General features: G+C 37.0%; 1 protein-coding gene across 1 annotated transcript in view; it reads right to left on the bottom strand.

Moving 5' to 3' along the window:
* The window catches only part of LOC128691022 (lachesin), a gene marked incomplete in the record, with an annotated part of 294,963 nt that overhangs the window by 251,937 nt on the left and 26,691 nt on the right, over positions 1 to 16,335 (bottom strand). The window contains 1 exon segment of the mRNA XM_053779851.2: positions 8,698 to 8,814. Within this exon segment, the coding sequence (XP_053635826.2) occupies positions 8,698 to 8,740 (43 nt within the window).

The raw sequence follows: 16,335 nt of genomic DNA, 5'->3' as shown, positions 1-16,335 counted from the left end.
CTAAGACTGCCCGTATTGCAGTGTCTCTGCGCCTTGCTTCCCCAATTCACACAGAATATATGTGTATTTGCGGTGAAGGGCAAGCAGACCAATACGGTCTACATGGTCTTAACTGTTCCAAAGCCAAGGGCCGGCATGCAAGACACAATGAGGTCAACGACATCATGAAGAGAATCCTTGCTACAGCTGGATGCCCAGCCGAGAGGGAGCCCCGATCAGTAGCAGCCAACAATACCCACAACCCACCAAACTGCCCCGATGGGATCACCATCTATCATTGGAAGAATGGCAAGCTCTTAGCATGGGACTATACCTGTGTGTCCACACTGGCTGACACCTATATCCATCACAGTGTTGGGCGACAGGGAGGAGCTGATGACCACAGGGAGGAGTACAAGATCAGCAAATACAGGGACATAATCCAACATTATCAATTTGTCCCAGTGGGATCAGAGTCCTTGGGATCATGAGGAAAAAATGCCACACGTTTCCTCAAAGAATTGGGTTCCAGACTCATCGACACCACCAGGGACCCAAGGGCAGCCACTTTCATGTTCCAGCGCCTCAGCGTAGCCATCCAGAGGGAAAATGCTTGCTGCATACTTGGCTCGCATCCGGCTTCGGAGGAACTGGAGGAAATTCATGATCTTTAATACACTGTACCATTGTATTTATGTTTGTGTTTTTCTGCACATGTATTCTGTTTATCAATAAATGTTCACATAGAATATAAAATATATAGGGGGTGGTAGGAGAAGAAAATATTCAAACAGCTCCGGGGAGAACCTTGAGTTTTCCCTGAGGTACGTTTATTGTCTTCTCTGAGGATGAGGGTCCCCATTCCAGCTATAGAGGTGGTACCTCCTTACATATTTTGTATATATATATATATATATATATATATATATATATATATATATATATATATATATATATATATATATATATATATATATATATATATATATATATATATATATATATGCAATAAGATCACAGTAAACAGGTGATTTCAGAATATGCAAAACAACCACTCTGAAAGAATAGAGAAATTCCAAGCGCTTTCGTGACTGCTCACATTATCAAGGAACTATGCATATATATATATATATATATATATATATATATATATATATATATATATATATATATATATATATATATATATATATATATATATATATATATATATATATATATATATATATATGTCGTGCCGAATATGTCCCACAATTTATACATATATAAAAGTCGGTCAATGGATCTATAATTTCCTCACTAACAGAACACAGAGAGTAGTCGTCAACAGAGTAAAGTCCGAGGCAGCTACGGTGAAAAGCTCTGTTCCACAAGGCACAGTACTCGCTCCCATCTTGTTCCTCATCCTCATATCCGACATAGACAAGGATGTCAGCCACAGCACCGTGTCTTCCTTTGCAGATGACACCCGAATCTGCATGACAGTGTCTTCCATTGCAGACACTGCAAAGCTCCAGGCGGACATCAACCAAATCTTTCAGTGGGCTGCAGAAACCAGTATAAAGTTCAACGATGAGAAATTTCAATTACTCAGATATGGTAAACATGAGGAAATTAAATCTTCATCAGAGTACAAAACAAATTCTGGCCACAAAATAGAGCGAAACACCAACGTCAAAGACATGGGAGTGATCATGTCGGAGGATCTCACCTTCAAGGACCATAACATTGTATCAATCGCATCTGCTAGAAAACCGACAGGATGGATAATGAGAACCTTCAAAACTAGGGAGGCCAAGCCCATGATGACACTCTTCAGGTCACTTGTTCTATCTAGGCTGGAATATTGCTGCACACTAACAGCACCTTTCAAGGCAGGTGAAATTGCCGACCTAGAAAATGTACAGAGAACTTTCACGGCGAGCACAACGGAGATAAAACACCTCAATTACTGGGAGCGCTTGAGGTTCCTAAACCTGTATTCCCTGGAACGCAGGAGGGAGAGATACATGATTATATACACCTGGAAAATCCTAGAGGGACTAGTACCGAACTTGCACACGAAAATCACTCACTACGAAAGCAAAAGACTTGGCAGACGATGCACCATCCCCCCAATGAAAAGCAGGGGTGTCACTAGCACGTTAAGAGACCATACAATAAGTGTCAGGGGCCCGAGACTGTTCAACTGCCTCCCAGCACACATAAGGGGGATTACCAACAGACCCCTGGCAGTCTTCAAGCTGGCACTGGACAAGCACCTAAAGTCAGTTCCTGATCAGCCGGGCTGTGGCTCGTACGTTAGTTTGCGTGCAGCCAGCAGCAACAGCCTGGTTGATCAGGCTCTGATCCACCAGGAGGCCTGGTCACAGACCGGGCCGCGGGGGCGTTGACCCCCGGAACTCTCTCCAGCTAAACTCCAGGTATATATATATATATATATATATATATATATATATATATATATATATATATATGCAATAAGATCTCAGTAAACAGGTGATTTCAAAATATGCAAAACAACCACTCTGAAAGAATAGAAAAATTCCAAGCGCTTTCGTGACTACTCACATTATCAAGGAACTATGAAAGTGAAGCATCCAAGGAAGCTATATAAGGGGTCGGCCAGCACCTCACTATCAGATCCCACAACGGTTAAACACGTGACGCGCGGCGAGCCAACTTGGATAGGTCCTTTGCAAAACGCACCCCCAAGCTATTTATTTGTCCAGTGTATTATTAAATTCTTCCCAAAATCTATTAATTATAAATGGATCTAATTTATATAAACCAAAGGAAATATTCATATTATTGTCAAAACTGCTTCTTATGAAACAAGATTCAATTATATTCCTGTCGACCATGGACTTGCTTGATACTACTTTCTCAACTTTTTGAAAATCAATTGGATGGTTAAAATCTCTTACATGAATAAATAGAGCATTGGAATATTGTCCAGTTCTAATGCTATATTTATGTTGTTTTAATCTTAGTTCGAGATTTTTACCAGTTTGACCGTAATAAACTTTATCGCAAATTTTACAAGGAATCTTATAGACACATCCATCAGCATTTTGGGGGGAATTCTTAATCAAAAGTTTTTTTACTGTATCAAGATTTTTGAATACAACTTGAATATTAAAAGTCTTAAGAAGAGAAGGCATATCAACCAAGTTTTCATGGTAAGGGAGAACCAACATATTTTTAGTTGAATAAGGCTGGTTGCCCTTTTTTGGATTATAAAAAGTGTTCCTAGCAACTTTAAAAGATTTATCAATTACATTTCTTGGATATTTTAAATCATTACCTATTTCATAAATTTTGGATATTTCCTCATCTATGAACTCAGGACTACAAATTCGTAAAGCTCTCAAAAACATTAATGAGAAAACAGACAGTTTGACTCTATCTTGACGCGAGGAATAATAGTGGACATAGGAACAGTTATTTGAAGGTTTTCTGTAAATTTTAAATTTGAATTCATTATTACCCTTAATAATTAAAACATCTAGAAAAGGCAATGAGTTATTTTCTTCAAACTCAACAGTAAAGTTTATAGAATGGGCTAAGCTATTTAATTTTCCAAGAAAATGGTGTATATCTACATTTTCTACTGAAAGGCAAAGATGAATTAGTCAAACAATTTACTTCCACTAATCCATCTTTACCTTACATGTATGGACTAATAAAAACACACAAACCAGGGAATCCAGTCAGACCAATTATTAGCTCTATAGGGTCAGTTTCATATAAATTATCCAAATGGCTTGTTGATATTTTGAGCCCTATTGTTGGCAAAATTTCTAACTTTAATGTTAAAAACAACATAGACTTGGTTGATAAATTAAGCTCCTTGACTGACTTAAATGATTTTAACATGGTTAGTTTTGATGTTACTTCCTTGTTTACGAAAGTTCCTGTTGATGATTTATTAAGTTTCTTATCTGAAGAACTCGTTAACTATGATTTACTATTGCCAGTTCCTACTATCATTAAACTTATTAAACTTTGCATTGTTGATGCAAAATTTGTATTTAATGATAAGTTTTACACTCAGAAGTTTGGTATGGCAATGGGAAATCCTCTTTCACCTGTTCTTAGTAACCTATACATGGAATTTTTTGAAACAAGGTTGCTTAACACAATCCTCCCTAATAGAGCTAAATGGTTCAGATATGTTGATGATATTTTGTGTCTTATGCCCAAAAATGTAGATATACACCATTTTCTTGGAAAATTAAATAGCTTAGCCCATTCTATAAACTTTACTGTTGAGTTTGAAGAAAATAACTCATTGCCTTTTCTAGATGTTTTAATTATTAAGGGTAATAATGAATTCAAATTTAAAATTTACAGAAAACCTACAAATAACTGTTCCTATGTCCACTATTATTCCTCGCATCAAGATAGAGTCAAACTGTCTGTTTTCTCATCAATGTTTTTGAGAGCTTTACGAATTTGTAGTCCTGAGTTCATAGATGAGGAAATATCCAAAATTTATGAAATAGGTAATGATTTAAAATATCCAAGAAATGTAATTGATAAATCTTTTAAAGTTGCTAGGAACACTTTTTATAATCCAAAAAAGGGCAACCAGCCTTATTCAACTAAAAATATGTTGGTTCTCCCTTACCATGAAAACTTGGTTGATATGCCTTCTCTTCTTAAGACTTTTAATATTAAAGTTGTATTCAAAAATCTTGATACAGTAAAAAAAACTTTTGATTAAGAATTCCCCCCAAAATGCTGATGGATGTGTCTATAAGATTCCTTGTAAAATTTGCGATAAAGTTTATTACGGTCAAACTGGTAAAAATCTCGAACTAGGATTAAAACAAAATAAATATAGCATTAGAACTGGACAAGATTCCAATGCTCTATTTATTCATGTAAGAGATTTTAACCATCCAATTGATTTTCAAAAAGTTGAGAAAGTAGTATCAAGCAAGTCCATGGTCGACAGGAATATAATTGAATCTTGTTTCATAAAAAGCAGTTTTGACAATAATATGAATATTTCCTTTGGTTTATATAAATTAGATCCATTTATAATTAATAGAATTTGGGAAGAATTTAATAATACACTGGACAAATAAATAGCTTGGGGGTGAGTTTTGCAAAGGACCTATCCAAGTTGGCTCGCCGCGCGTCACGTGTTTAACCGTTGTGGGATCTGATAGTTGGTGCTGGCCGACCCCTTATATAGCTTCCTTGGATGCTTCACTTTCATAGTTCCTTGATAATGTGAGTATCACGAAAGCGCTTGGAATTTCTCTATTCTTTCAGAGTGGTTGTTTTTCATATATATATATATATATATATATATATATATATATATATATATATATATATATATATATATATATATATATATATATATATATATGGTTATTCATGAATCTTCCTAAGCATTCCGATTATTCTTTATGATCTATTATAGTGAATAAATCATACCACGGGCGGGATTTGAACCCGCGGTCAGAGAGTCTCAAAACTCCAGACCGTCGCGTTAGCCACTGGGCCAGCTAGCTTCAATAAGATCCGTGGAATGGTTTGTTTGCAATCGTGTCATTACAATTTCGTGAGTCAACTTGAATATATACAAATTTTCCGATTATTCCTTATCACCTCATAACTGCCTAACCCTGTTGGGCTGTAATCCTATAAATTAGTTGCAACCACCATGTTGCAATCACTGATTGCAGTTATCTAACGTTCAGTACTTTACCTAAATGGGCTTACTACTACCGGATAAATATTATACCGACGGGCAGGACTCGTTCCCCGATTGGCGAAACGTGAAGAGGTGTGCAGAACGCTTGTCTAGCATCACCAGATTCTCATGAGGTCCCGTTGCATACTAAGCAATCCTGCGATTTTGTATAGCACTTTTGCTTAAGGTTGTCCACAGTAGACTCCTAGTTTGTACAACCTATAACTTGAATTATATAAAGCACCTTCAGCACCACACCACCATCTCCACTATCATCACCATCCTCGAAAACCACAAACAACCACTAACACCATCATATACATATATATGAGGCGATAACCTACAACAGCATTAGTCAATAAGGGCTCTGGTGGCCTGGTGGTTAACGCTCTCGCTTCACACGGTGAGGGGCTGGGTTCGATTCCCAGCCAGAGTAGAAACATTGGACGTGTTTCTTTCCACCTGTTGTCTATGTTCCCCATCAGTAAAATGGGTACCTGGGTGTTAGTCGACTGGTGTGGGTCGCATCCTGGGACACTGACCTAAGGAGGCCTGGTCACAGACCGGGCCGCGGGGGCGTTGACCCCCGGAACTCACTCCAGATAAACTCCAGATACCAGTGATATCCACAACAATGAAGTCGAAACTCTGAACAGCTATCTCGTGGAAATCAATCTCTGGAAAGTACCTACGTATGTCAATTGCTCTTTAAATTTTCAACAAGTAATAGTTCAACAGGGTTGAAAATGTGAAGCCAACTGAATAAGGCGTTGTGAAGTTATTAACGAAAACCTTCAATGGTTTGAGCAACCCGTAACTGACTGACGGACGGCTCTGACATCACACTCTACAGTATTTAAGGGTTCACTCTGCTCAGAAAATTTAAATACGCAAGTTTTCATTATTTTTCAGTTTTCTATTTGCAGCTTTAATAGTTTTGGAATTTTCTACAATCCTGTAAGAAAAAGTATTTTATTCTGATTTTTGAAAAACTCACTTTGATAAAATTGGGCAAAAAATGGCAAATTGACATCCACACAGCACAAAAATAATACAAAAATACATATTTTTAAGATATACCACCATCCAGCATTTGAAGCTGATCAGAAGAGACATTCATTAGTTACTAATTCCGGCGATTCATAGTTTTTTATAACAATATCAGTAAAATTTCAAATTTTGTACCTATTTGAACTACAATTATGAATTATCCTCCTTATTATAGAATGCATCGTCAGTAATATTTTGAAGAAAATCAGAAGAAGCATTCATTAGTTATTGAAGAAAAGAGTGAATATCACTATACATTCATTAAAATTGGTATATTAGACCTTATACCAGCCAATGGCAGCATGAGTCTTGTGTTCAGAAAAAAAAAAACACACCTGTGGTGAAAATTTGAAGCCGATCAGATGAATCATTCTCAAGTTACGGCAAGGATTCTAACGATTTATCTTTTTTGTTTTACTACATCGTCACACGAAACCTGTTGGAAACTATCGTGACCCTAAGATGCATCAGCTCTTAAATACTGATATCGTTCTAAAGAGGTAACACGAAAATTATTTAATATGCTTTAATGGGAATAAAAATTTCACACTATTTTAAACATGAGATGGTCAAATTTACACCTACACATTTGAGTGTCACTTTATGCAGTCGTCGTATTTACTGATTCTGTTTTTGAACGTCTGAAGCTCCGCCACTGAGAATTTTGCAAGTTATCCCAGCCATTCCAGGAAGCTGGGAATGGGTTCAGTAACCTTGGTTATAGAGCACATGAACATGCCAATTGTTCCACAAATTTTGTTCTTGGTACCGCATGCAAGTGAAGAAAACTGAAGTTCTGATGAGTAGTTCTCGAGTTATTAAGAAAGAAGGAAGAAAACAGATTCAGGCAACCTCTTAAAGATCCCCCTCGAGGATGCCTAATAATTCAGCACTATCCACTAAATTCAAAGATGAGTTTAAAATAAACTCACTACCGTTTACAAAATGTTTTAATTATTACAAGGAACGAAGAATTTAAACTCAAATTATATAGAAAACGAATTAATATATGCATTTATGTATATTATTATACATCATTTTTCTTCTAGGTTCGTGTGATCTCTACATATCTGTAGCTCCCAGTTCACAGATGAGCAAATAAAGAAAATGTATGATACAGCTTATTATCCATCTTTTTTAAAAAGCTTTAATTGACGAAGCTATAAAAATTACTAGAAGTTCAATGAACAGCCAAAAAAGAACAAGGAACACAAGGAACATACTGGTGCTGCATTATCATGAAAATTTCCTTGAAATTAATTCTCTACTTAGGAATTGCAGAAACAACTTTGTATATAAGAATCTTTATATTATGAAAACTATATGATTGAGAATTCCCCCGAAAATGATGATGGATGGATCTATAAGATTCCATGTGAATAATGTAATAAATTTTAATTTAGGCAAGCTGCAAAAAAAAATCTTGAACTAAGTAAAAAACAACATAAATATTCATATAACCAGGGAAGAGTTTAATGTTCAGTTTATTCATGTTGGAGATTTTACTCAAACCTGACTGACTGGCTATAAAGCTGAAAAAGACGTAACATGCAAATCAGTGGTTCAAAGAAATGTAACAGAACAGAGGTTCAGACATGACAGTACTAATTGTAATTTGAATATAAATCTAGGAATGTTTAAAACTAGATTAATTTAAAATACATAAAATTTGTGAAGAGTAAAAACTCTGTTGACATATTTATCTTTACCTAACATGTTACTTTTAACTTAACATGCAAAAAGGTGAGCGTAATACTAGCCTGCGCAGATTGGCGTGAGTTAACGAACATCCCACTGACTGTAAATATGAGGAAACATCTGCTCTATATAAACACCGGCTCTTCATTGAATATTACTTTCCCTTGAAAATGTAAAAAACAGCCAAAGTGCTTAAAGCAATAGATAGATATATGGATAGACAAATCTGTTACTCAAATTAAAAAGGAAGTACTCACCACCAAGTAGCAGTAGATGAGAGACAACAGGTACTAGGACCATATTGTCCCCTGTGTGTGTTGATGCTGCACAGTATTGTCCCAGGTCTTGGAAGCCACACTCTCTAGATTCAAACACTAAGCATCCTCGCATTTAGTTCCAAGTGTCATGAAGGAAAAAACTAAGATAAATAATATATCAATCTGCGTTGCATTATGTAATCATATGTACACACACACACAAACACACACTCATATCTATCTATCTATCTATCTATCTATATATATATATATATATATATATATATATATATATATATATATATATATATATATATATATATATATATATATATATATATATATATATATATATATATATATATATATATATATATATATATATATATATATATATATATATATATATATATATATATATATATGTCGTGCCGAATAGGCAGAACTTGCGATCTTGGCTTAAATAGCAACGCTCATCTTGCCATATAGGACAAGTGAAAATTTGTGTATGCAATAATTTCGCCAAAATCATTCTGAACCTAACGAAAAAAAATATAATTAACTGGGTTTGTTTAGTATTAAATTATTATAACCAAATCTAAAATATATTTATTTGGGTTAGGCTAAAATAAATTGCTCTTGTTATAATAAGGTTAGGTAAGTTTTCTAAGATTCTTTTGGTGCAAAATTAAAAATTTTTACATTAACATTAATGAAAAAAATATATCTTTAAACGTCTAAGAGAAAAATTTCAAAAAGGACTTAATTTTAAATGAGTTCTTGCTAATTGACCAGTTTTACATATTCGGCACGACATATATATATATATATATATATATATATATATATATATATATATATATATATATATATATATATATATATATATATATATATTTATATATGTCATGCCTAATAGGTAAGACTTGTGAATTAGCAAGAACTCGTTTAAAATTAAGTCCTTACTAAAAATTTCTCTTATACGTTTAAAGATGCATTTTTTTCATTAATGTTAATGTAAAAAATTATAATATTGCACCAAAAGAATCTTGGAAAACTTTCCTAACCTTATTATAAAAAACGCAATTTATTTTAGCCCAATTCACCTAAATATATTTTAGATACTTTTACAATAATTTAATATAAAACAGAGTGAAATATATTTTTTTCGTTAGGTTCAGAATGATTTTTGCGAAATTATTGCATACACAAATTTTCACTTGTCCTATATGGCAAGATGAACGTTGCTATTTAAACCAAGATCGCAAGTTTTACATATTCGGCACGACATATATATATCTTCCCGAATAGATAAAACTTGCGATTTTGGCTTAAATAGCAACGCTCTTCTTGCCGAATAAGGCAAACGAAAATTTGTGTAAGCAATAATTTCGCAAAAATCATTCTGAACCTATCGAAAAAACATATTTCATTGTGTTTGTTTAATATTAAAATATGTTTAGATTGATTAGGCTAAATTAAATTGCACTCGTTATAATAAGGTTAGGTAAGTTTTGTAAGGTTCTTTTGGTGCAAAATTATTAAATTTTACATTCACATAAATGAAAAAAATATATCTTTAAAGAGAAAATTTTATATGATGAAAGGATTGCTGGTGTCTTTTTCTGTCTCATAAACACGCTGGATGGCAGGTATATCTTAATACTTCTACTTGCACTTAGGTCACACTACACAGGCATGCACATGCTTGTGTAAATAGCTCTTGATCTTCTAAATTTTCTCTACTGTCCATGGGGAAGTGGAAAAGAATCTTTCCTCCCTAAACCATGCCTGTCGTATGAGGCGACTAAAATGCCGGGAGCAATGGGCTAGTAACCCCTTCTCCTGTAAACATTTACTAAACATGAGGAGAAAAACTTTATAAAACTGGGATGCTTGAATGTGCGTGGATGTAGAGCGGATGATAAGAGATGATTGTTGATGTTATGAATCAAAAGAAGTTCGATGTTCTGGCCCTAAGTGAAACAAAGCTTAAGGGGGAGGTAGGGAAGTTTCGGTGGGGAGAAATAAATTGGATAAAGTCAGGAGTATCTGAGAGAATTAGAGCTAAGGAAGGGGTAGCAATAATGCTGAAGGATCAGTTATGGAAGGAGAAGAGGGAATATAAATGTGTAAATTCAAGGATTATGTGGATTAAAATAAGGGTCGGATGAAAAAAGTGGGTCATAATAAGCGTTTATGCACCTGGAGAAGAGAGGAGTGCAGATGAGAGAGAGATTTCTGGAGATGTTAAACGAATGTATAGGAACCTTTGAACCAAATGAGAGAGTAATTGTGGTAGGGGACCCAAATGCAAAGAGATGCAAGGAGAAACATTTAGAGAGGGTGTGGTAGGTAAGTTTGGGGTTCCAGGTGTAATTGATAATGGGAGCCCTTTGATTGAACTTTGTATAGAAAGGGGTTTAGTTATAGGTAATATAATTTTAAGAAAAAGAGGATAAATAAATATACATGATGTAAGGCGAAATGACAGTAGTTTGTTGGACTATGTATTTGTAGATAAAAGACTTTGAGTAGACTTCAGGATGTACATGCTTATAGAGGGACTACAGATATATCAGATCACTTTTTAGTTGTAGCTACAGTTAGAGTAAAAGGTAGATGGGTTATAATGAAAATAGAAGCAAACTAAAAGGACACAAGTGCAACTAATGTGACATTTTATTTTGGCAATTTAATGTGACATTTTATTGCCACAATAAAATGTCACATCAGTTGCACTTGTGTCCTTTTACTTTACATATTGTGGGTAATTCTACCAACTTAATTACAAAATAGAAGCAGAAAGTAAGAAAGAGGTTAAGGTTTATAAACTAAAATAGAAGGCAGTTAGGATAAGATATAAACAACTATTGGAGGATAGATGAGCTAGTGAGATTATAGGCAATGGGGTCGAAGATGTATAGGGAAGATTTAAGAATGTAGTGTTAGAGTGTTCAGCAGAAGTTTGTGGTTACAGGAAAGTGGGTGCGGGTGGGAAGAAGTGCGATTGGTGAAATGATGATATAAAGGGAGTAGTAAGGGAGAAAAAGATAGCATATGAGAGGTTTTTACAAAGTAGAAGAGATGCAAGGAGGGAAGAGTATATGGAGAGAAAAAGAGAGGTTAAGAGAGTGGCGAAGCAATGTAAAAAGAAAGCAAATGAGAGAGTGGGTGAGATGTTATCAGCAAATTTTGTTGAAAATAAGAAAAAGTTTATCAGTGAAATTAACAAGTTGAGGAAACCTAGGGAACAAATGGATTTGACAGTTTAAAATAGGAGAGTAGATTTATTAAATGGAGAGTTAGACGTATCGGGAAGATGGAGGGAATATTTTGAGGAATTGTTAAATGTTGATGAAGATAGGGAAGCTGTGATTTCGTGTATAGGGCAAGTAGGAATAACATCTTGTAGGAGTGAGGAAAAGCCAGTTGTGAGTGAGGGGGAAGTTCGTGAGGCCGTGGGTAGAATGAAACGAGGTAAGGCAGCTGGGATTGATGGGATAAAGATAGAAATATTAAAACCAGGTGGGGATATAGTTTAGGAGTTGTTAATCCTATTATTTAATAAATGTATGGAGAGCATAAGGTACCTAGGGATTGGCAGAGAGCGCTTATAGTTCCTTTGTATAAAGGCAAAGGGGACAAAAGAGAGTACAAAAATTATAGACGAATAAGTCTGTTGAGTATACCTGGTAAAGTGTATGGTAGAGTTATTATTGAAAGAATTAAGAGTAAGAAGGAGAGTAGGATAGCAGATGAACAAAGAGGCTTTAGGAAAGTTAGAGGGTGTGTAGACCAAGTGTTTACAGTGAAACATATAGGTGAACAGCATTTAGATAAGGCTAAAGAGGCTTTTGTGGCATTTATGGATTTGGAAAAGGCGTATGACAGGGTGGATAGGGGGGCAATGTGGCAGATGTTGCAGGTGTATGGTGTAGGAGGTAGGTTACTGAAAGCAGTGAAGAGCTTTTACAAGGATAGTGAGGCTCAGGTTAGAATATGTAGGAAATGGAAGATTATTTCCCAGTAAAAGAAGGCCTTAGACAAGGATGTGTGATGTCACCGTGGTTGTTCAATATATTTATAGATGGATTTTAAGAGAAGTGAATGCGAGGGTCTTGGCAAGAGGCGTGGAGTTAAAAGATAAAGAGTCAAACACAAAGTGGGAGTTGTCACAGTTTTTTTTTTTTTGCTGATGACACTGCATTTTTGGAGATTCTGAAGAGAAGTTGCAGAGGTTGGTGCATGAATTTGGTAGGGCATGTAAAAGAAGAAAATTAAAAGTAAATATAGGAAAAAGTGAGGTTATCAGGATAACAAAAAGATTAGTTGACGAAGTATTGGATATCAAATTGGAAGGAGAGATTATGGAGGAGGTGAATGCATTCAGATATTTGGGAGTGGATGTGTCAGCAGATGGGTCTATGAAAGATGAGATGAATCATAGAATTGATGAGGGGAAAAGGATCAGCGGTGTACTTAGGAGTCTGTGGAGACAAAGAACTTTGTCCTTGGAAGCAAAGAGGGGAATGTATGAGAGTATAGTTTTACCAACACTCTTATATGGGTGTGAAGCATGGGTGATGAATGTTGCAGTGAGGAGAAGGCTGGAGGCAGTGGAGATGCCATGTCTGAGTGTAATGTGTTGTGTGAATATAATGCAGAGAATTCGTAGTTTTGGAAGTTAGGAGGAGGTGCGGGATTGCCGAAACTGTTGTCCAGAGGGCGGAGGAAGGGTTATTGAGGTGGTTTGGACATTTAGAGAGAATGGAATGAAACAGAATGACTTCGAGAGTGTATAAATCTATAGTGGAGGGAAGACGGGGTAGGGGTAGGCCTAGGAAAGGTTGGAGGGAGGGGGTAAATGAGGTTTTATTTGTGAGGGGCTTGGACTTCCATCAAGCATGCGTGAGCGTATTTGATAGGAGTGAATGGAGACAAATATTTTTTAATACTTGACGTGCTGTTGGAGTGTGAGCAAAATAACATTTATGAAGGGATTCAGAGAAACCGGCAGGCCGGACTTGAGTCCTGGAGATGGGAAGTACAGTGTCTGCACTCTGAAGGAGTGATGTTAATATTGCAGTTTTATAAACTGTAGTGTAAAGCACCCCTCTGGCAAGACAGTGATGGAGTGAATGATGATGGAAGTTTTTTCTTTTTCGGGCCACCCTGCCTTGGTGGGAATCGGCGGATGTGTTAATAAAACAAATATATATATATATATATATATATATATATATATATATATATATATATATATATATATATATATATATATATATATATATACATATATATATATATATATATATATATATATATATATATATATATATATATATGTACTCACCTAGTTGAGGTTGCAGGGTCGAGTCCAAGCTCCTGGCCCCGCCTCTTCACTGATCGCTACTAGGTCACTCTCCCTGAACCATGAGCTTTATCGTACCTCTGCTTAAAGCTATGTATGGATCCTGCCTCCACTACATCGCTTCCCAAACTATTCCACTTACTGACTACTCTGTGGCTGAAGAAATACTTCCTAACATCCCTTTGATTCATCTGTGTCTTCAGCTTCCAACTGTGTCCCCGTGTTGCTGTGTCCAGTCTCTGGAACATCCTGTCTTTGTCCATCTTGTCAATTCCTCTCATTATTTTGTAAGTCGTTATCATGTTCCCCCTATCTCTCCTGTCCTCCAGATTCGTCAGGTTGATTTCCCTTAACCTCTCCTCATAGGACATAACCTCTTAACTCTGGGACTAGTCTTGTTGCAACCCTTTGCACTTTCTCTAGTTTCTTTACATGCTTGACTAGGTGTGGGTTCCAAACTGGTGCCGCATACTCCAATATGGGCCTAACGTACACGGTGTACAGGGTCCTGAACGATTCCTTATTAAGATGTCGGAATGTTGTTCTGAGGTTTGCCAGGCGCCCATATGCTGCAGCAGTTATTTGGTTGATGTGCGCTTCAGGAGATGTGCCTGGTGTTATACTCACCCCAAGATCTTTTTCCTTGAGTGATGTTTGTAGTCTCTGGCCCCCTAGACTGTACTCCGTCTGCGGTCTTCTTTGCCTTTCCCCAATCCTCATGACTTCGCACTTGGTGGGATTGAACTCCAGGAGCCAGTTGCTGGACCAGGTCTGCAGCCTGTCCAGATCCCTTTGTATTTCTGCCTGGTCTTCGGTCGAATGAACTCTTCTCATCAACTTCACGTCAACTGCAAACAGGGACACCTCGGAGGTTATTCCTTCTGTCATGTCGTTCACAAATACCAGAAACAGCACTGGTCCTAGGACTAACCCCTGTGGGACCCCGCTGGTCACAGGTGCCCACTCTGACACCTCGCCATGTACCATTACTCGCTGCTGTCTTCCTGACAAGTATTCCCTGATCCATTGCAGTGCCTTCCCTGTTATCCCTGCTTGGTCCTCCAGTTTTTGCACTAATCTCTTGTGTGGTACTGTGTCAAACGCCTTCTTGCAGTCCAAGAAAATGAAATCCACCCACCCCTCTCTCTCTTGTCTTACTGCTGTCACCATGTCATAGAACTCCAGTAGGTTTGTGAGACAGGATTTCCCGTCTCTGAAACCATGTTGGCTGCTAGTGATGAGATCATTCCTTTCTAGATGTTCCACCACTCTTCTCCTGACAATCTTTTCCATGATTTTGCATGCTATACATGTCAGTGACACTGGTCTGTAGTTTAGTGTTACATGTCTGTCTCCTTTTTTAAAGATTGGGACCACATTTGCTGTCTTCCATGCCTCAGGCAATCTCCCTGTTTCGATAGATGTATTGAATATTGTTGTTAGGGGTACACATAGAGCCTCTGCTCCCTCTCTCAGGACCCATGGAGAGATGTTATCTGGCCCCATTGCCTTTGAGGTATCTAGCTCACTCAGAAGCCTCTTCACTTCTTCCTCGGTTGTGTGTACTGTCTCCAGCACATGGTGGTGTACCCCACCTCTCCGTCTTTCTGGAGCTCCTTCTGTCTCCTCTGTGAACACTTCTTTGAATCTCTTGTTGAGTTCCTCACATACTTCACGGTCATTTCTTGTTGTCTCTCCTCCTTCCTTCCTTAGCCTGATTACCTGGTCCTTGACGGTTCTTTTCTTCCTGATGTGGCTGTGTAACAGATTCGGGTTAGATTTGGCTTTTGCTGCTGTCGTTTTCATATTGACGTTGGGCCTCCCTTCTTATCTGCGCATATTCGTTTCTGGTTCTATGACTGCTCTCTTTATTCTCCTGGGTCCTTTGCCTTCTATATTTCTTCCATTCCCTAGCACACTTGGTTTTTGCCTCCTTGCATCTTTGGGTGAACCATGGGCTCATCCTGGCTTTTCCATTATTCCTGTTACCCTTGGGTACAAACCTCTCCTCAGCCTCCTTGCACATTGTTGCTACATATTCCATCATCTCATTAACTGGCTTCCCTGCCAGTTCTCTGTCCCACTGAACCTCATTCAGGAAGTTCCTCATTCCTGTGTAGTCCCCTTTCCTGTAATTTGGTTTCATTTGTCCTGGCCTTCCTGCTTCCCCCTCCACTTGTAGCTCTACTGTGTATTCGAAGCTCAAAACCTCATGATCGGTGGCCCCAAGGGGTCTTTCATATGTGATGTCCTCAATATCTGCA

This window comes from Cherax quadricarinatus, chromosome 2 (genome assembly GCF_038502225.1).
Source record: "Cherax quadricarinatus isolate ZL_2023a chromosome 2, ASM3850222v1, whole genome shotgun sequence".
In the NCBI taxonomy this organism is placed as follows: domain Eukaryota; kingdom Metazoa; phylum Arthropoda; class Malacostraca; order Decapoda; family Parastacidae; genus Cherax; species Cherax quadricarinatus.
The sequence above is the reverse complement of the archived record's forward strand: the minus strand, read 5'-3'. Positions and strand labels throughout refer to the sequence as shown.